Below are 22,896 nucleotides of genomic sequence, written 5' to 3'. Positions count from 1 at the left end.
GCTAGGACTTTAAAATTTTTACCCCAAATCTTGAGCATGTGACTGAATGACATTTACTCAGCCGCCAGAGAGAAGACAACATAGTTTTGGTCATTTTTATCTTACTTCGAAGTAGTAATTCACTCCTTTGTCTTTCCCCATGTCCTAAAGTTCACCTAACCTGCCAAACTCACCTAAAGACATCAGTTAGAAGAAAGGGTTGGTGATGTGTGTTGTCACAGCAACCTTGATTTCTTCTTTTTTTTTTTTTCTGAGACAGAGTCTCGCTCTGTCGCCCAGGCTGGAGTGCAGTGGCGCCATCTCGGCTCACTGCAAGCTCTGCCTCCCGGGTACATGCCGTTCTCCTGCCTCAGCCTCCCGAGTAGCTGGGACCACAGGCATCCGCCACTACACCTGGCTAATTTTTTTGTATTTTTAGTAGAGATGGGGTTTCACTGTGTTAGCCAGGATGGTCTTGATCTCCTGACCTCGTGATCCGCCTGCCTCGGCCTCCTAAAGTGCTGGGATTACAGGCGTGAGCTACCGCGCCCAGTCAGCAACCTTGATTTCAATGATTACAGAGGGGCGGGGTACCATCTGTATCTTCTGAAGTTTGGAAGTAGCACAGGGCACATTTTAATTAAATGCAATCCCAATTCAATACAACACTATAAATTCCTGGAGTTCCACATCATGGTATTTTACCATTATTAGAACTACATGCCCCTTTTATCAAACACATGATACACAATACATCAATGAAAAGCTCAAACACAAAAAACATTTGGCAACTCAAGCAATGAGCACACATCAATCCAACTGGTGGTAAATTTACCTAATTTATCTCTTAATTTGCCTACATCATCTGCAATTAGAGGAAGATGTAGGGTTGACACCTTATATACTACAATTTCAGGCAGACGGCAAGAGTTAGCAGCTTTAACTCTTGAAATAGTTGGTTCATTTTTAATGTAATTTAATTAATTAATTTTTTTGAGACAAGGTCTTGCTCTGTTGCCCAGGCTGGAGTGTGGTGGTGCGAGCTCAGCTCACTGCGACTTCCGCCTCCTAGGCTCAAGAGAGCCTCCCGTGTAGGTGGGACTACAGGCATGCACCAACATGCCTGGCTAAATTTTTGTATTTTTTTGTAGAGACGGGGTCTTGCTGTGTTGCCTACGCTGGTCTGAAACTCGGACTCAAGCAGTCTGCCCACCTTGGCCTCCAAAATTGCTGGGATTACAGACAAAAGCCACTGTAGCCAGCAAGTTGGTCCTTTCAAATAGGACAGACTAGAGCTGACGAAAAAATCTCAAAAAACTAACATCACTACAGAAGAGCATCCCAGATTGATAACATGCCCAGAATTTCACAATTCTGGGGCCAATAATGCTTACGGCTTGTCCAGACTGTTCTACATGGACACGTCTGCAGGCTTCAGTAATGGCCTTCTGGAAGACTCATTATCTCCAAGTCCCTTCCTGGTTGGGTTTTACACCATCTCCCCACTTGGCCAGGCCTGTACAGAACTTGCTGTCCCTTAAGCCGGCTCAGGGATGGGAAGAAATTTGTATACCCCAACTTTTCTTTTTCCCTAACCTTCTTCTAATCCCTTCACAGCCACTTTTCATATCTCATTCAGAAGCCACCCCACAGATCCAAGTAAAAGGAAAGGCAAGAAGCTTTTTACTGCCTATACCTTTTCCCTATAGTTACTAGAGCATGTGGATAGGGGTGAGGAACAAATGAAGTCCAGGTTTCTGAAGATAAACCCCTATTTCTTCTGGATTCTAACCACAGACCTTTTAAAGGTTCACAATCTAAGTCAAGGACACATGTTTTTTATTTCATCAAGTCAAAGAATGGCAGATAAGACAGAATAAAAGAATTAGAACAAGCTTTCCTGTAGAGAAGCTTATAATATACATACTACTATTCTTCAGGGCCAATTTACTCTTAGTTAAGAAAAATAAGGCTGAACAGGTGCAGTGGCTCACGCCGGTAATCCCAGGACTTTGGGAGTATGAGGCGGGTGGATCATTTGAGGTCAGGAGTCTGAGACCAGCCTGGCCAACATGGTAAAACCCCATCTCTACTAAAAATACAAAAATTAGCCAGGCATGGTGGTGCATACCTGTAATCCCAGCTACTTGGGAGGGTGAGGCAGGAGAATCGCTTGAACCCAGGAGGCAAAGGTTGTAGTGAGCTGAGATCATGCTGCAGCACTCCAGCCTGGGCAACAGAGCAAGACTCCAACCCAAAAAAAAAAAAAAAAAAAAGGCGGAAGTGCTGGCTCAAGCCTGTAATCCCAACACTTTGGGAGACCGAAGTGGGCAGATCACCTGAGGCCAGGAGTTTGAGACCAGCCTTTACTAAAAATACAAAAATTAGCCAGGCATGGTGGTGCATGCCTATCATCCCAAATACTTGGGAAGCTGAGGCAGGAGAATGGCTTGAACCTGGGAGGCAGAGGTTTCAGTGAGCCGAGACTGCACCATTGCACTCCAGCCTGGGTGACAGAGCCAGACTCTGTCGCAAAAAAGAAAAAAAAAAAAGAGGCCAGGTGTGGTGGCTCACGCCTGTAATCCCAGCACTTTGGGAGGCCGAGGTGGGTGGATCACCTGAAGCCAGGAATTGAAGACCAGCAGGGCTAACATGGCAAAATCCCATCTTTACTAAAAATAATAATGATAACAACAATAATTACAAAAATTAGCTGAGTATGCTGGGGCAAGCCTGTAATCCCAGCTACTTGGGAAGCTGAGGCAGGAGAATCACTTGAATACGGGGAGCAGAGGTTGCAGTGAGCTGAGGTCGCGCCACTGCACTCTGGCCTCGGTGAGAGAGCGAGACTGTCTCAAAAAAATAAATAATAAAATAAAAATAAGGCAGATTTTTTTTTTCAATCATACCATCCTTATACACAAAGTAATGAATATAATGCCATCAAAATGTGGTATATAAATTTTTGGACAGAGGCTAAAGAGGTAAAGTTTTTATAGTGCTTGTAAGAACAAACTCCTACTTAGAAGCTATAGTTTTAACACCAAATCTGAAGAGAGATATGGGATAGACTAAGACCACGGTCTAGGTATTTCCTCCATAGATATGAGGGACAGGAGATGGAAAAGTTAAAACAAAAACCTATGACACTGTTCTGAACAGGACAGACCTGCAGCCAAGCACTGCATGTTTATACATTTTAGGACTCTGCTCCACCTTTAGGAGTGTCAATATTAAAGTGGTTATGGTAAAGAAAAAAAGTGTCACACCAAGTTTAAAATTAAAACCAGGTAAAACTTCCTCCAAAGCCCCTAGTTTTGAATATTCCAGATTGAGTCTTCATGATTTTATAAACTTCTATACTAGCAATCAAGATTAAAACAATTACAATGGTTTAGAAACCGTGGGTGATAATTTTTTCTCTTAGTTTATCTCTATCATCTTTGGTTAGGAGAGAATGCAGGGCTGACATCTTTTTATATACTACAATTTCAGGCAGACAGCAAGAACCGCCTCATATTCCTAAGGTTAATTTCAAATTAAAAACTTTTATACCAGACAAGATACTGCCTCTTTAACATTCAGCAATAGTCTGACTTTCTTATGTTGAAGGCTATATGAAAATGACTATTCTAAAATTATGCAATTAGTGTGTCAAACAAATGTTGAGTTTTAAACATAGTATCCTTTGAAACCAAAGCAATAAAACATCCTTTCATTCATGATACCTATATATTCCACCCCCATAAAAGGACATACCCTAAATATTTAGCAAAACCATAAACGAATCACTGGAAACTTAGGAGAATATCTTTTTTTGAGGAAGAATCTCACTCTGTCACCCAGGCTGGAGTGCAGTAGCACCATCTTGGCTCACTGCAAGGCTCTGCCTCCCAGGTTCACGCCATTCTCCTGCCTCAGCCTCCCGAGTAGCTGGGACTACAGTTGCCTGCTACCACACCTGGCTAATTTTTTGTATTTTTAGTAGAGATGGGAGTTTCACCATGTTAGACAGGGTGGTCTCGATCTCCTGACCTTGTGATCCGCCCGCCTCGGCTTCCCAAAGTGCTAGGATTACAGGCCACTGCGCCCAGTCAAGAATATCTTTTACATACAATTATACATATTGGAGTTTTAATCTGTTATTCTGACAGATATGGAACGATGATATGTTTGATACTGATATTCCTCAGCAGATATTTACTCATTCTCTTTACAAGATAAATACTTTAATACAGACATGCTCCAAATATATTCTATGACCCAATTAACTGGATCAAAACTGAAAAAAATACATGCTTTAGTCAGTACCTATTCAACACAACAACAGTTTGCATGCTATATAAGGCTAAATTAACCAGAGGTCTACCACATGCTCATAGCACCTCCAAGAAAGGTCAGCCAGTAGCCTAAGAAACACTCTAAACACAATTTTAAGTCTATTTAAGGCAAAAGAAAGGTCCAAGTGGCTTCTGCCAGGTGTCTTATGATAACCAATTAGGTATGGCTTACCTGTGAGGTATCCTGCTGTTTGTGACTCAGAAATGAACAAATCATGTTTCTGATCTTTGAAGGCACTCCAGACTGAAGAACGACACAGGATTTCATTCACCTAGGGAAGTAAAACACGCCCTTTGAACATAAAATCAAGGGCTGGATGTTGGAAGACAAAAAGAAAAACCAACTTCCAAAGCAACAAGGAAGAAGGCCAGTGAAGAAAGACCCAAATATGGAGCAAGAACTAGCATTCATCAAACACGCCATAGCAGGCACTGTGCCAGACACATCTCATTAAGGCAGACCCAAAGAAGTCCTCGAGTCAGTCGTCCTGCTAAAGCTGGACTCTATTATTTGAACCTACAATTACTGCTTATATGTAATTCAAGGAGGAAGATTCCTATGCAGAGTATTTTCTTGTGACAGTAACAGATGGCTTGACAGTGTATGGGCTGATGAGCTATTCTCAAGGAAGGAGTTTGGGGAGAAGATACTGCCAAATTGAGCTAAAACTTGAAGCAGTCTTTCAAATTATGACCTAAAGACGTTTATGAAACAACCAGGAGGGTTATGAACAGTATGCTTGAAAAAATAAAACTGGTTAATATAGAAAGCATCAGAGTATCAGAAGTAAAATGGGTACATGTATGTACTTGAAATACATACACATATGAGTATAAATAATATATGTGTGGGAATATGCACTAAACTAAGATGAACGATATTTCTGGGTGACAAAACATTCAGGAAATGCCAACTTAGTGAATATCTTTTGCACATCAATGTTCATATCAAATATTTTACTGAGCACCTCTTATGTGGTAGGCACAGTGAACACAAATACGAGAAAGACAGACTGTCTCTGAAGTGCTTACAATCTAGTAGGGGAGACAGTCAAATAATTCCGTGGTAAGAATTAAAGCAGGGTTATCCAAGGGGACCGTGTGAGTCCAAGGAAGGGGGCACCTGCTCCAACCTTGGAAGGAAGCAATAGTGAAGTGATTAGTTGTAAAGCTGGTAGGGGAGTTCCTATTTAGAAACTACTATACCTCTTTCCTCCCCTGCCTAGGGTGTAGAAAGTGGGTGTCAGGATTACTTTGCTAATTTCATTACCAGGAATCCTGAGGCAAGTCAAGGACAAGACAACTGCCTGAAAGTGGTACGCAGGAGAGCCTCTGATTGGCGTTTAGAACACTCATAGGCAAAACCCAAGAAAATACTTTTTAAAACACACTAGTTAATGACTGCAGCAATACATGCTGCTTCTCTTCCTTAATATCATTTTAAATCATTTAAATGATCATATCGATAGAATGACAATGGCATGAAAAATGTTTCTTTACTTGAAACATACAAATCCAGTAAATTCACTACAGGAAAGCTGTAGCTGAAGTCAGTTAAAACCTGTAGAAGATTAGCAGAGGAAATAACCCAAATGTCCATCAACAGATGAATGGATAAGCAAATTGGAGCATTTACATACAATCACATATTTAGACATAAAAATGAAGCATTGATAACATGCATGATGCTTAAAAACATGTTCAGTGACAAGACAGACACAAAGGGTCACATATGTATGATTCTATTTATATGAAATACGCAGAAGAGGTAAATCCAGAGACAGAAAACAGATTGGTGGGTGCCAAAGGTTGGGGGAAGGAAGAAAGGGAGAGTAGCTCCATTTCAGAGGTGATGAAAATGTTTTGGAACTAGATACAGTGGAATTTGCACAACACTGTTAATGTCCTAAATGCCAATTAACTATTTACCATAAAATGGTTAATTTTATGCTATGTAAATTTCATGTCAATAAAAATGAGCATTAGTAGATGGGGCTATATAGTAACAATGAATGAGGAACTCCTTAGAGGCAATAATAAAAATAAAACCGAGGAGGAAAATTAAATTACTGAACAGGCCTGAAGTCAGCAAATACGTGCAGCTGAAATACACTAATACACACAGGAAAAATGAAGTCACGACAAAAGAAAAAAAACCCAACACTTTATAAGCACCAGCAAGAAAGGAAATGAAAACAAAAATGATGTTCTACATCTTTTAAAATAGCATTATGGGATGGTTAATGAATTTCGTTATCACTACCCATGAATAACTCCTAGAGCTGAAAGTTAAGCAGCACTGAATGCTGCATATTCCGTGCTAAAGGTTTCCAGCATTTTTCTTCCTGAAGTGTACAACATGCCATCACTATCCAGGAGAATCCTGTTGAATACTGAGTGTACGGTTTATGCTTTTTCATCAGTTATGAGGCAGGTATGCAAGTCCATCCTTGGGCTCTGGATCTTCTCCAGTTACAGCCAACAGAACCATATCTGTAAGTGGAACTCGAACACAGGTTCGTGGATCATCCACAGCCAAGACCCTGGCTTTCAGAAAATCAAAAGTTGCCTCTAAGCAGACTCACCTGTTCTCCATACTGCAAACTTCGAGTCATTGCCTTGAGAGCTTTAACAATCTGAGCCTTAGTGGCTGCTGGGCTGTCCAGGTTTTCAAGACCAATGCCTTCGAGTAATTTTAAGAGGTATGGAACCAAATCTGCTTTCAGGGCCTAGAGAAAATATTAAGCATATATAAACACACAGAAAAAATGCAAATCATCCACTGAAGAAATAATTTTACCCCCAGGACCATACCTGGAAGGCAGCCTGTGCACCATATTTTAATGCCATACACAGGCTTACGTAGCTAATGATATTTTTATTTAATGAGATCTTATTCTGTGCCATCAACCATCCTAAATGCTATACATCAATTATTTTATTCAACTAATGCACAAAGGGTAAAACAGTAAAAAAATATGTTCATAATCACAGAGCTGGGCAGTACTAAAATATATATCTGGAGCCAGAAAATATAGAACCTGAGCTTTTAGCTCCTGTACTGGGCTGCCTGCCCTAGTAACACTGTACTAACAGGCAACGACCTCTGAAATACGTTAGTATATTTTCATATTTTCTTCAAACATCAATCTTTGTAGTCATCGTACATTTCATATCAGCCTAATAAAAGCTGAATAATAATCCAGTATCACCATTTTCACTATCCATTTTGAAACTCAGAGGGAATAGGTAGAAATAAGACACTTAGTGAGTGCACCTCTTTTTTCAGGGACTATTCTCATAACAACCCTGCGAGATGTCATAACCTTATTTTACAGATGAGAAATCTGAGCATTTTAAGGTTAAATATCACATCTGAGGTCAGAAAGCCAGTAAGTGGTAGTACCAGCTCATGTTCTTTCCTACACATCATACTCCTCAAGCCAATCACAAGTCTGAACCTCAGAGCACCCAATATCTCTTTGAGATGTACCCAACAGCTCTGCTTGCCTCAGTGAGGGTCCAGCGGGTAAGGCTGAGGAGCTGGGAGAATGGGAAGCCCAGATAATAAAGATGCAGGGCCTTGTATTCTGTCTAAGGATACCAGATGTCCCTTAGTCATCTGGCAGGTAATGAGAAACCACTGAATGGTTTTTAAGATGAAGAATGGCTCAGTTATATTTCAGAATTCTATTTAAACACTTTATTATTTTTTATCATATCTATTTATGGGAAATAAAGTGATGTTATGACACACGCATACAATGCAGAATAATTAAATCAAGCTAATCAGCATATCTACCATTACAAATACTTATTTTTTTGTGGAAACATTTAAAATCTACTCTTACCAATTTTGAAATATACAATGTATTATTAACCATAGTCACCATACTGCACAATAGATCTTAAAAGCCTTATTCTTCCTAACAGAAACTTTGTACTTTTTGACCAACTTTTTCCCATTCTCCCCACCCCCAGCCTCTAGTAATCACCATTCTACTCTCTGCTTCTATGAGTCTGATTGTTTTAGACTCCACTTACAGGTCAGATCATGTGGTATTTGTTCTTTGAGTTACATTTTAGAAAGATCGCTTTTGTAAGTTTTTAAATTTATTGCATGTTTTTTGTTCTTTCAACATCTATCTACATGGATATCCATCAAGTCCAGTTTTCATTAGGTGGACAGTCTCTTTGAAAAAGGCATTATCTTGGCATGTTTCTTAAACATGACTTAAGAAACAAAGGAATAAATTAACAGAATAAATTTTTCCAAAGAGGATGAAGCACATTTTACAAATCAAGCTAAGCAAGCTAAGCTAAGCTAATTGCACAATGGATAGCCAAGATTTAAATTTTATACACCATAAAAGTACTTCGAGTTGGTAAGACTGTTGGCAGCTGGCCCCATTTTTCTGTGTGTGTCTATATACACACACTAATATACATGTATATATGCATACACATAAACACACACATATTATATACACTGTGTATGTATGTGTATGTATATATAAGATATAAAATTGTGTATACACAAACTCACAAGTGAACTCTCATCAACCTTAAGGAAACCAAATCAGTACCAAATAAGTGAAAGTCTATTTGGTATGTTTGCTTTCCTAAAATAGTGCTAAATCTAGAAAGTCACTTACTTGTGCTACTAATTCACTCTGCTCCTTCTGAAACATTCGATTAATTGCTTCACAGGCTAGACCAACAGTATCTGCTCGCTTTTTCATTCCATTCATCAGCGGGCCAATGGTCTCTAAAGATGCCATGGCTCGAACACACAGCTAAGTGCCAAAAGAGAAGGTTACTTGTAGAGTAACAATATTTATATAACATGGTAAATCCTATAACAAAATAAGTAAATACGTAAAAAAGAATCCCTTTCAGTTTAACAATGAACTGAACCAAAATTTAATCTATTAATTATATCATCTAAACTGGTATCTATCAAAACTGATTTGATAGATACCAGTTTTGATAAACCCAGAACTAATAAAATACCATGTGGTTCGTATGCAAAAAGACACATGGCAGAAAGGGGATTTATATAATACTACAACTTATATCAGTCAAGAAGGGAGCGCACATAAATTCTGGAGCTTATAAGCTACTAAGTGATTCATCAATACCTCATTTTCAGACAAGGCATGGATAACGCGAATGGCACTCTTAGGAATGGCATTGTTCCTATGATTCATTGCCTGGATAACTTTGGGAAGATGGCCCAATGGCGGGACCTGATCTGCCAGCTGAGGCTGTGCACTGAAGAGACACACTGTTGCCATTGTCAAGGTTTCCAGAGTTTCTCCCTGCAGGTGTAAAACAAAAATAAATCAACTATAAAATACTCACACCATCCTAAATATCCAAGGTAATGTATTTGGTGTTCAAAACTAGGGATTCAAAAGTTCTAAGTGCTGATACTTGAAAACAGACTCACGAATCTGAAGAGAACAACGAACTTCCCATTTTCTTTGATAAAAGGAATGAATCCAAAGGACTTTAAGAATGTGCTATTTTAATATAAGCAAGATTTCACTAGGTTAGGTATACCTAATTTCTACTGCAGGTTTAAGAGATCATGTCCCAAATGATATTACTAGAAATTTTTAGACCATGTTGCAGGTATGTTAGTGTCAGAACAATAATCCAGAAGAATGAAGAACTAGTGAAATGTTTTTCCCAGTTTCATTAAAAATCCTACCATTTAACATGTCTGGCTCCCACAAAGCACTTTCTATTGTGGATAACGGATTGGAAAGACCTTCAGCTTATACCACTAGATGCACATATCCAGAACCATAATAAAATGCATCTTAAATTAACATTAAAATTGGAATGTGTCCAAAAAGAAAGGTGACATAGGAGGAAACTGCTGTGTGCTTTCCCTAAGTTTTAGCTTCTGAGAACTGCATTTTCCAAGCAAACTATGTATGTAGTAAAAATCCTCTTAGAGGAATATGACTATGGAAAGTAGCACTGGTAAATACTTGGCAAGCTAATCATGTTTCTAAAATATGTTTTACTAAGCTAATGATAATAACTAATAATTTCTAAGCACTTGAAATGTGCCAGACATTATGTTAAGTATTCTATATATATTAACTCATTAGAACCTCAGCCTCAGAGACAGGTGCTATGATTATTCTATAAACGCAGCAACTGAGGCAGAGTCATGAGGTATTGCCCAAGGTCACAGAGCTGGTCAGTGGTATGGCTGGGACCACCTAATAACACAACTCAGGCTCTTAATCACCTTATTCTGTAGCCAGGCTGTTTAATTCAACAACAATCATGTAGGTCAACTGTCTTCCATCTCAACAAAATCTTAAAACTTCTGAAAACAAAAAAGACTTTGAAAAACAAAATCTTATATACTATCAGGGTATTTGGCTTGGCAAACCAAGAACAAAGCTACCTTTTCACTCACTCCTGCTTCCCAGGTAGCCTCAGCCACAGATACAGGATTCAGCCACATAGTTACTACTCTTCTATCAATTTCTTTGACTAGGGTTATCCCTGCCATATACATAGAGTGTAGCACATGCCCAAGCAGAACACACTCTCAGAGGAACACTGAACACTTAGGTTTCTCCTTAAAATTACATATTCGTTAGAGATGGACAGTAAAAACCTCCTTTTAGGGCTTCTGTAATTTTTAGAAATAGCATCCTCTCAGTATAGATACCTTTAACTTTGGTTCATAAACATACTAAAGAGCTTCGCTTTTGAACATGGCAAAAAATGATCGAGGGGCATGTGTGAATTTAAATGTGGCTGCTACACTGAAAGAGCTGGCCAGTTCCTAATTCACGGTCTTTGTGAATAAGGTTGTAAGAGAAACACCAGTCTAGTTAGCAGAGTCTTTGAAATGTTTTGCTGATGACTGAAGCTTACATGAGGATTGTTCTTCTCTAGGAGCTCAGTTAATTTTTCTAACAGTGCAATAAGAAATTCTCTAGGCTTTCTTAGAACCCAGGCTGGTTGTGCAATAAAGATCCTCAAGAAGACTCCTCCAACAGCAAGTTCACCCTCTGCTTCTCCAAACACCACGGCAAAATCTTCAGGTAACTTTAAATAGAGAAAGAACCACAGTCAAGGCACTCAATAATCTTGAAGCTAGAAATGCACACTATATTAAAGAATTGTTTATAATGTTAATCAGTCCACAAATAGCCATTAATGTAATCAAATTATGAATTTTTTCTTAATAAAGTTCAGAATGGGTGCTCTTCTTACTAACTTCAAAAGTAAGTATTCCAATTTTTATGTTTGAAGCCTTATTTTCCAGGGGAATACCCAAGAGTCTTAACAACAAAGTAGTTATAGGTTGGCATTAAACTGACTCAGTAGAAAGTTAAAACAACTAAATCAACAGAAAATAAGATGTAAAATAAAAGCATATTTTACCTTCCAGTTTGCCTCAGGGTTGTCCTGCTGATTTTTAAAGTGCCTTGGGGAAAAAAAGGGATGAATACCAAACTTCAGTCACAAAATACATTTTCATTAATCTTTAGCATAAGTTTTAGAGGTGATAGGCACAGTAAGAAATGTTTGCCCTTCCCAGTGATTTTATTTAAAGGCTATAAATTATTACCTTTGTTTTTACTTACTCTAGCATCATTTCCCTAACTGTTGTGGACACTTTATCTCTGGAATTATCATTCCAAATTAACTCAGGATTTTCATGAGTTCCTTCAAAAATATGTACAGCAGCTTCAGGATTGTCTCTCATAGCATCCATGAAAACACTTGGTAGAAATTTCATTAACATAATTCGAACCTATAGGAGGAGGTTTGAGAATGAAAAAGACACCTATTGGAAATATCTCAATATTTTGTTTGTATTTTGCTAATAAGATAGAATATCAATATAATTTGCGTTATGACTTATGTGGGCCATAACCATTACCTAAAAGTTCTGAAGTGAAAAAGATAATCCTCGGTTTATGCAAAGGTACCTTTAAATAAGAGTCAGTACGACCTGATCCTACTTACCTATCAAGTTTCATTTTCTCTGTTCTGCCATGGTGACCAAAAAAAAAGTTTTATTTTTACCCCCTGCCTCAGTATCACTAGTATGGTAAAGTTCCCAGAGCACACCTCATAGGTCTTGCCTTACCTATGCAGAATGCCCTTAGCCAGGCCTGTCCCTTCCAACTCTCCCTTATAGCCCTGCCCGCACAAACTAATTTTTCTCATTCTACCTCTGTCTTACAAGTATTTTCTAGTGCATTTATTTTGTTGCATGTTTTATGTTATACTGTGTCTTTTTCCAAAAAAGGATTTAAAATGCAGTTTTTAAAAAATACATCTAGCATATACATACAGACAAAATGAAAATTAGTGCGAGGCATGGGGCAAAGGGAAAAACAAGGGTTGGAAAAGTGTTTTTCCTTCAGATCATCACGTTTATCTCTTCTCTGGGTCAAATTCTGGGCTCAAATCTTATCTTATGGAAACCCTCTAGGCCCAATCTTTCTTACTCATTGCTTGTATTCTCAGCCCTTGGCACATAACATATGCTTAAATACTTGAATAAATGAAGACTAATATGAAGTCAGTACACAAAAGAAACATAAAAAGCTCCGTAACTGCCGGAGATATACTACAAATTTAGCTCTGAATTTCCTAGCAGCCAATGAGCTAAATTTCAGTTACATAACAGAACACCCACAAAATAAAATCATGTCAGTCGCTTCAGAGACACCCAACTATTTCTGGAGGAAAAAAGCAATTTCTCCTGGGGTTCCCATGGAAGGGCATTTGTTATATATTAAATAAAACCACCAAGGTGAACTCAACAAGAGGTTTCACAGGCTTAATTCTTCCTATATTCCCTATGATGAGAGTATTGTGCTGCAATGTAACTAAATTCTACAAAGGACAAGAGAAGGTAGAGAAAGTGATTAAGTATGTCCTTCTTGGCCATCAGCTCCCTGAGTGTAAGAACAATGCTTGACCTGCTCACTGTGGTATATCTGCCCCTAGTAGCTCATTCTCACAAAGACCAGAGAAAAACATGCCAAAGAAGCACCTAAAAGTTAGAGCAGGACTTAAAGGCCATTTATTTTAATTTTTTCACTGTGGAGCTAAAGACAGACAAGTTACCCAGAGTCATTAAGTCCGTGATCTGTGACTCATAAAGCAAGAGTTTTGCTCAGAACATTATGCTGCCATCTTGCTATACCAGGCCAATTACTTCACCTTTAATACAATTGCTTATTGCTGTTTTTTATCTTTTTTTTTTTAGACAGGATCTCACTCTGTTACCAGGCTGGTGTACAGTGGCTTGATCATAGCTCACTGCAGCCTCAAACTCCTGGGCGTAAGTAATCCTCCCTCCTTAGCCTCCTGAGTATCTAAGATTACAAGTGCACTACCATGCTTGGCTAATTTCTAACTTTTTTTTTGTTGTTGTTAAGAGATGGGGTCTCTCTACCTCACTCAGGTTGGTCTTGAACTCCCGGCCTTAAGCAATCCTCCTGCCTCAGCCTCCTGAATAGCTGGGATTACAGGCATGAGTCACTGTGCCTGACTGTTGTGTTTAAGGTTATTAACAAAATCTTCTTCTGAAACATACTTAGCTGTCTAATAAGAATCACTGTTGAAATCATTCTACATAAATTTTAGGGCAGAAATATCTGATATGTCTTAACAGATATCATTATATACTAGTATTTTAAAAAACTCCTAATAACTAACCTGTTTTAAAGTATTTTATAGCTTGAAACAAAAATTGAAATTTTTATGGCAAGCAAACTAAATTTGAAGTAATAACCTTTTCAGAAGTGAACTATATGCTCGTAATAAGCTGTATTTGTAAGTGACTGCTACAGAAATCATCTATTGACCAGTTGGGTGAACTTAAAATGTCTTATTTAAGAGCTATATTTATGAGTCTTAACAAGTTGATACGAAAGCAAACTTTAATTGTACTTAGGATAACTGTCTTAACATGAGTCCTTTCATTTCTAAGTTTACTTAATCTAACCTACTGTCATCTCATACTTTTTAAAAAGGCACATTATTTGATCAGCTGTACAAAATCAAAAGTCTCTTCCTATCATATTTCTGAGAATGCTTTAGTATTCTAATTTAATTCAATTAATGAATGACCCAAGTCTATCATCAGTAAAAAGCAGTATTAAAGCTAATTTTACCAGGATGTTTAAAGCATTTCAAATGCTAAGAACTACATACGTTTATTACTCACTGGTGTGTATACTATTAAACATTTGAGCAAAAAACTTACATAAGGCAAATACTGTGACCATAAACCTTCAGTTACGTTCAGGTTACTCAGCTATTGTTGAACAGGGGTTGGCAAACAAGGGGTCACATCTAGCCTGCCATCTATTTTTGTATATAAAGTTTTGTTGGAACACAGCCACATCCATTTGTTCATTTACTGTCCATGGCTATTTTCCTGTCACAACAGGAGAGCTCAATTTTTGTAACAGAGATCACATGCCCCACAAAGGATAGAATATTGACTACATGGTCCTCTGATATGGTTTGGCTGTGTCACCACCCAAATGTCATCTTGAATTTCCACATGTTGTGGGAGGGACTCGGTGGGAGGTAACTGAATCACAGGGGCAGGTCTTTCTCGTGCTGTTCTGTTCTCATGATAGTAAGTCTCAAGGGATCCGAGGGTTTTAAAAAGGGAGGTTTCCCTGCACAGTCTCTCCTCTCTTGTCTGCTGCCATGTGAGACATGTCTTTCACCTTCCACCATGATTGTGAGGACTCCCCAGTCACGTGCAGATGTTAAGTCCAATAAACCTTTCTTTTGTAAATTGCCCAGTGTCGGGTATGTCTTTATCAGCAGCATGAAAATGGACTAATACACCCTTTATAGAAAAAGTTTACTGGTCCACCCCTACCTCACACCATGGATAAAAATTAACTCAAATGGATCAAAAACATAAACCTAACAGCTTATACTATAACACCAAGGAGAAAACATAGCCACAAATCTTTGTAACTGTGGATTAGGCAATGGTTTCTTAGACATGACATCAAAAGAACAAGCCTAACTAAAACGAAACTGGACTTTCTCAAAATTAAAAATTTTCGTGCTCCAAGAAAGTGGAGAAACAATCAGGAAAATGTGAAAAAATATTTGAAAATCATATCTATAATAAGGGACTAGTATCTAAAACATATAAAGAACAATTACAACTCAATAATAAAAAGATAAATAATCTCAACTTAAAAATTAGTGAAGGATGTAAATAAACATTTCTCTTAAAAAGTTGTACAAATGGCCAATAAGCACATGAAAACATTAGCCACCAGGGAAATGCAGATCGAAACCATGATATAACACATCATACCTACTAGGATGGTTGTCATAAAAGATATAACAAGTGTTAGAGAAGAAGATGATAAATACATTGCTAGGGGAATGTAAAATGGTATTGCCACTTTGGAAAACAATCTGACAATTCCTCAAAAGGTTTAATATAATATTATCATATGACTCAGAAATTCCACTCCTAATAAAAACACATGTCCACATAAAAACCTGTACACAAATGTTCACAGTAGTGTAATTTAGCAGAGCCAAAAAGTAGAAACAATCGATGTGTCCATTGAGATAAATGGATACCAAAACATGGAATACTATTTGGCAATAAAAATAAATTTACTAATATTTGCTACAACATATATGAAAACATTAAGTGACAGAAGTCAGTCACAAAAGACCACATATAGTATGATTCCATTTATATAAAAAATGCCCAGCATTTGGCAAATCTATACGGAAGGAAGTAGATTAGCGGTCGTCAGGTGCTAGGGGAAAGGGAGAATGGGGAGTGACTGCTAATAGAAATAGGGTTTCTTTTTGGGTTGATGAAAATCAAACCTAAAATTGATTATGGTTGCTCAATCTGTGAATATACTAAAAACCACTGAATTGTACACTAGGTATGTGTGAACTGTATGGTATGTCAACAATATTAATAGCTCAAGAAAACTGTTACCAAAAAAGAAAAAAAAATTTTGGCCAGACACAGTGGCTCACCCTGCAATTCCAGCACTTTTGGAGGCCAAGGCGGGTGGATCACTTGAGCTCAGGAGTTTGAGACCAGCCTGGGTAACATGGCCAAACGTTTCCACCTCTACAAAAAATACAAAAATTAGCCAGGTGTAGTGGTGCATGCCTGTAGTGCCAGCTACTTGGGAGGCTGAGATGGGAGGATGGCTTGAGTCTGGGAGACAGCTTGCAGTGGGCTGAGACTGCACCACAGCACTTGCAGCCTGGGCGACAGAGCCAGACCGTCTCAAAAACAAAAAAATTTACTGACCACAGTTCTAGAATAGAATCTCTTGCAATTAAGGTGCTGATACTTGTGTTTTTTCTATACAGAAAGTTTAAGTGTAAAAACAGTCAGCTTGATAAAATTTGTTCCGCACATATTTCAAAGGTCAGAAATATAACCAAAGGGCTCAGTTGATTCCAGTACATATTTAAGCATCCAAAACACTATTGAAAAAATAACTAATATTAGATATTACAGTTATGTGCTGCATAGCTCTAGCTTTAAGAAAATTCAGTATTAAATATTAACTATTTTATAGACCCTCCCTGTAGGCTTCCAAATGTAATCTCCCTTGTCTCATCAACCCTGCTGAAGACTATGAACTTATTACTAAAGTAAAACTGTTTCAGGTCCTATGATAGATTCTCAATACCTAGACTGAGAGATCAAGCAAGAAAACAACTGAATACAATTTGTTTTATTAATGTAAAAAGTGTTTAATTAGCCTTGGCCTTTTTTTTTTTTTCAAACTGAACTTTACATGGAGGCACAATGTGTACAAGCGAAGCCACCCTGGCTTTAGATAGAGGCAGGGGACCTTAGCCTCCCCCTTACCCAAAGTGCCTTTGTGGACTTGCTTGAATAATGATCCCTAAATATCAGTCCTAATAGACTTCAAAAGAATCACTTTGGAAGCATGTTAAGAATGGGCCCCACCCTAGATCTACTGAATCAGACTCTGAAAGTGGGACTCCTGAGCCTTTATTTCATGGTTCCCCTATGACTCTAAGGTGCTGCTTTGTGGTCAGGCACAGAGGATTCTTCAGTGAGTACTACTTGTGAAACTGACTTGGTAACAAAATAAAGGGACATTGATACCACTTGCACTTGAATGAAATTCTATTCAGAACTATTGCTTTAACAGGTTCCTGCTCTTCAAACTGGATCATGGATCCAGAGATCATCTGGTTATCTCCAGATTTGGGATAGAAGATCTCCCTGAAGAGTTAGAAGCCAGAGGTGCTGTTATACGCATGTCCCTATATGAATTCACTGCTGAGGGTGGCATGTCCTTAATAATTCAGGTGTGGAATATAAAAGACACAAACCACCATCTCCTTCACTAGTTATTTCCACAGGCCAATCCTTGAAGTGTGAAAGTCTAACCTATTTTCCGTCATAGTCTTGATATACTTTTTGTTCTCTCTTTGAGGGAGATGAACAGTTTATCATCATAATCCAAACATTCTCTTAAGACTTTTCAATTCCAGTACAGGCTGCCCTGACTCTAGTTTTCTCAAACAGTAATATATAAGAACAATTTCTGGAACGTCATTTTCCAACTTTCACATCACATCATTTCTTTATCCTCACCATCTCAGATTTTACTCAACTTCTTGAAATCAGTATCAAAGTAACAAAGCTTTAATAATTAATTTCCTTTCAAGAACTTATTTTGTGCCTACCTTTGGACCTATTAGTTTATCTGCTGTCATTTTGGCAAAAAGTTCTGCTGTCTGGGCTCGAACCTGTGGATGTGTTGAATTGCAGAACATATCCAGTAAGTAGATCAAAGCACCTATGAAGGAAAAAGAGAATTAGTGCTTATAAAGAATTTGACTTTTCTAATCAGAATTCATTTTCAACCATATTTCAACTCAATGTAGTTTTTAAAAACTGTAAACATTCTAAAGCATTCTTCTAGTTTATCAGGCTGTAAAATGCAGCTCAAAATAAGTTTCATTATACTGCACATGACTAGCTAAGAAAGCACTCTATACATTACCCTTTGCCATTGCTTCTTTGATTATTTTTGTACTTGATGTCAAAGCATAAAGAGTTTCCAGAACAAGCTGACGACCTGCAGAGTAAAAGACATTTCAAGGAAGGCATCATCAGGTTAGCTTATATTTACTTGGCACCAGCTCTGTGTCAGGCACTTAACTAGATGTTCTACACAGGATGTCATATTTAATCTTCATAATAACCAGTGAGACAGGTATTTTCATGGCCATGTTATCAGTGAGGAAGCTGAGGTCCAGTTTAACCTGCCCAAGGTCTCACAGCTAGTAAGTGGTATAGTTGAGTTTTGTATGCAGGTCTGACTGACTCCAAAGTCCATACTCATAACCACTATAAAACCCTGTCTTCCTACCTCACTGTTCACTGCACATCCAAAAACCTTCTAATTTCCTGACACCCAGAGGACACTCTAATCAGGCATCTAAGATTTTTACCTGGTGCTACTGTCTTGAGGGAAAAAGTAGGAAGCAGCAGTTATAAGACCGGGTTCCATTCTAAGACATAATTGCATCCTTCTGGACAAAGCCTATATGCCTCTCACCCAGTCACTACCATATTATATGCAAGTATAGCTTACTGGACTTAACTCTTCTAGAGTCAAATGGGAATGACAGACAGGTGGCCAAAGGAATAAAGTGCTGGCAAATAAGGTAGAGGCTGCAAAGTATTAGGCTGACATGAAAACAACAAAAACAGTAACAATGTACCTTAGCAAACAAAGTAAGATAATTTAGTCTGAAATCTGAATGATCGAGAGTAGGCTAAAATATCTAGATGCCAGCTATTTTCCCTGTAAGATTAAAATATTGACTGGAGTATATAAGTATAAAAATTATGAGTTCCATAACATCCTTTACTTCACCAACCAGTTTAGTTTTCATTGTTTGAAGTCTCACAAAGCTACTGAAAACCAAGAAAAAAGAAAACCAAACTAAGGTTGCAGGTATGATAAAAACAATCTGCAAATGACTTTACAAAGCTGCCATTTTAAAGACCTGTTTCAAGCATATCATGTATTGAAGAGAAAAAAAATTCCATAGAAATTCAACTCAATTTACCAAACATAACACCAAAAATAAGCAAGCCACTTGTATATAAGATGAACGATATGGTTCCTTCTCTTAAGGAGGTGGACAGACATGAATTCAAGATTAACATGACTTCCAAGGGATTGGCAAAGTCAATTAGGCAATGTATTCTGGTTACTGGTGAGTCTGGAGTTACATGTAATTGCCTACAAACTCAATATTCCTGCCTTTGAAAAGCAATCTTAGGGTTGGTTTTAGCATAATTACAAACCATTAGACTAGGTAATTGTATAGATTAGGGCAGGCTGTATTCAGGAAATAAGGTTGGGATATTTTTTAAACCACCTTGGTATTTTATCTTATTAATATCAAATCAGCAAAAGACAAAGTACACAGATTTGAACACTAAGCTGAATACAAGGCCATCAGTATCTTAAGCATGTTTTCTATCATCCAAGATTACTTATGTTTAGTAAGCCATGAAATATTAGTTAATTCTCAATTACCCATGTGTGGATCTCAATAAACTGAAAATCCCAGGTTATTTTCCGTTGGTTTTGGACCTCTCTCACCCCCAATTTTCAAATTTTGACATGGGAAAAGCAAGACAGTAACCTATGTAAAACATAATTAGGAAGACAAATCTAGTGTAAAGAACACTTTAAAACTAAACATAGATGACATTTGTTTGAGGTTTTGTATCAATTATGCAACAACTCCCTTCCATGGGCTGATCCTGCTGTGGTTTCCAAAATTCCACCTGTATACATACTTGATGGCAACGAATGCAGAAGAGCCAACAAACTGGACAAAACCATTGATTCAGCAATATTGTTGACACAGTCTTGGTTAGATGTCACTATATTCACAACCTGAAAATTAATCAACAGGATAATAAAAGTTTCAGAAATAATTTTGAACCTAAATCAAATTAAGTCATATAGACTGTACAAGTGAGATAAATGCTTGGGGGACGAAACATTTAACTTTTAGATAAGAGTTTAATTTTAAAAGATTGCCTTTATTACTTTAATCTCTTTGGAAATAATACGTTGAGGTTTCTAAGAAGCCTTCAATCCTATACCCATACATGCTCCAGAACTAAGGTACATACTATAGTGTTTTCCAATTACAGAGTTTGGGTGGTGGCTGGTGATCAGGAAAATAATGATTCTCACTACTGGGACTTTACTTTTAAAGGAAAAAAGTAAACGTCTTCAGCACCCAGCACAACAGACTGGGGTTTTCTTTCTATTATAAAGAAAAAGGTATGTTTTTCTTTCGGAAACAATGACCACTCAAATCTTTTAGAGTATACATCTAAACATCATTGGTCAGCGTCTCAGTGCAACATATCCTAGATTTAATAACGTTTATTTAAAAAGTTACAAGATGCTTGAAGGAATTAAGTAGAAAACATGTTTTTCCATTGAAATAACTTGCTTGTTAAGCTTGTTGACCAATTTAAAGTTATTTATTCTATTAAAAATCTGTTTTAAGCCAAAATGTTATCTAAGAACATGTTACACAAATTCATAAACCATCTATATAACTGTCACTGCAGAGTTACATTTGGTGTTCTGTGCAATAAACTGTGTTACAAAGATTAAGATCTCAGAAATAATCCTGGGAAGTCTGGGTTGCCTGGGCAAAGAACTACTTGTGACTAAGGACTTCTTGCTTCTCTCTCAGAAGAAAAGGCTACATTTAAACAGCATCCTATGAGACTAGTGGCTTCAATATCCTGAACAAGTGGACTCCAACTTCTCTTGGACTCTTAAGACCCATGGGTTCTGGCAGTTGGCTTTTTTAGGCCACTCCTATAACAGCAGCACACCCAGGTGTCTGTCTGTAACCCTCACAGAAAAGGTAGCTTTTGTACTAGATTTGTAAGAAGGGAGATCAGCTGAGGGGGAGGAACAAGGATCGCTCCTCTGGAATGCAAACCCACAGTATGTAGCCAACAGATATGGCCTCAATATGTCTCTCCATGGGAACACAGCAATCAGGAAAACGCTGCATCATCTTCTTGCTGATGTGTGGCTTCTAAGCTTCCCCAGTAAAGCCCATTCCTTAACCCATACCTGACACTGTACAACACTATCCCAAGCCCTAACACATAACAGAAAGAGAACCACTTTGAACGACATTGTGCAATTGTGCAATATTCACTCTTCAAATTCAGCATGTTAATTCAAGTCTCAAACAATACTGATGTGGCTTAATAGGCAAAATGATGAAAAAAAAAAAGCATACTTCAACTTCAATGACTGATCAAGACTCCAATCACACATGGTAAATGGTAGGAAAAGTAACATGCTTTAGTACAAAACGTTTTTACCTCTAAAGCCAACTGCTGCACTTGACCAGCTCCATGAACTCGGAGAAGAGAAAATATCAACTTAAAGTGCCCAATGCATTCACTCTCAGAACCTAGAGAATAAGAATAAAATGGTTTTTTATTTCCAAGAGATGTTTGAAATTATTTAGCTTCAGAAAACCGATATACACTGTTGTTTACTGTCAATTTTAAGTCTCTGATAACCCTTTCTAAACATCTGTGACATGAAGTAAGTGGTTGACCTCTAAGCAGCCATAAGTCTGAAAAGGCAAAATGTAAGGTACTAGAGCTTTTTAGGTTTACTTTGTTTGCATTCCCATCCCCACCCCTAACCCTCAGGCTAAGACCTTTATCAAATAAACAATCCAAATATAGCTCAAAAATCTAAAGTGTAAGGTAGTAATTTTATTCTTTACCTCTAGACCTTAGGGTTACCCCCCTCAACCTAATTATACTTTGGGAGACTCTGACATGATTTGGCTTTTAAATAAGACTAGGTTAGAACTCTGCCACTTAACTATAATACAAACAAACGGGTATGAATATACAAAGCACTCCCTGTGAAAATACATAAAATGAAATGGTATTTCCATTCCTACCTACCTCAAATCCTAATCCCATATATTTACTCCCATTTTGTTGTTAATAAAACAAAAGCATGAAACAGGTTTTGTTCAGCATATTCTTCCTTTTCTATATGGTAGTAAAACAGTGTAATTTCTTATCTTTTGAGGATTCTTAAGATAACTCAGTAAGCCTCCTTCAAATTAAAGAGTCTGAGAATATTCTATAAATATGTTGCTTTTAAATTCATTTTCAAACCACTTAATAGGGAATAACTGTCAAATACATCAATGACACACAAACCATACTTCTAAATTACAAGAGAGAGTTAATTCTAATAAATGTGATACATATTATCAGAAGGATTTCTGCACAGGCCTCTCTTCAACTTTTTACAAGTTCCAAATCAACAGTCTGCTCTGCTACAATTTCTTTGTATCTAACATACCACTAGCAATATTCGACACTTTGACAACTCCAAAAAAAAGACAAAGTTTTCTTCAGATTTTATAACACTGTCTTTAATAACATCCCAATGTACATCCTGTAAATGCGTAA

At 37.6% G+C, this 22,896-nt stretch overlaps 1 protein-coding gene across 2 annotated transcripts in view; it reads right to left on the bottom strand.

Annotated features, from left to right (window-relative positions):
- DNAJC13 (DnaJ heat shock protein family (Hsp40) member C13) overlaps positions 1-22,896 on the bottom strand; it is a 121,089-nt gene that overhangs the window by 3,816 nt on the left and 94,377 nt on the right. For both annotated transcript variants that reach the window (XR_010584932.1, XM_005545771.4), the window contains exons 45-55: positions 21,775-21,866; positions 20,206-20,305; positions 18,389-18,463; positions 18,069-18,181; positions 11,945-12,114; positions 11,742-11,784; positions 11,229-11,402; positions 9,461-9,640; positions 8,975-9,115; positions 6,905-7,048; positions 4,492-4,591 (exon numbers count right to left, since the gene is read on the bottom strand). Coding sequence is in view for 1 of the 2 variants with exons in the window: in XM_005545771.4 (XP_005545828.1) it covers positions 4,492-4,591; positions 6,905-7,048; positions 8,975-9,115; positions 9,461-9,640; positions 11,229-11,402; positions 11,742-11,784; positions 11,945-12,114; positions 18,069-18,181; positions 18,389-18,463; positions 20,206-20,305; positions 21,775-21,866 (1,332 nt within the window). In the remaining variant the exon portion in view is untranslated. The remainder of the gene's footprint in view (positions 1-4,491; positions 4,592-6,904; positions 7,049-8,974; positions 9,116-9,460; positions 9,641-11,228; positions 11,403-11,741; positions 11,785-11,944; positions 12,115-18,068; positions 18,182-18,388; positions 18,464-20,205; positions 20,306-21,774; positions 21,867-22,896) is intronic.

This window comes from Macaca fascicularis, chromosome 2 (assembly GCF_037993035.2).
Source record: "Macaca fascicularis isolate 582-1 chromosome 2, T2T-MFA8v1.1".
Lineage (NCBI taxonomy): Eukaryota > Metazoa > Chordata > Mammalia > Primates > Cercopithecidae > Macaca > Macaca fascicularis.
This window is presented reverse-complemented; position numbering and strand designations above follow the sequence as displayed.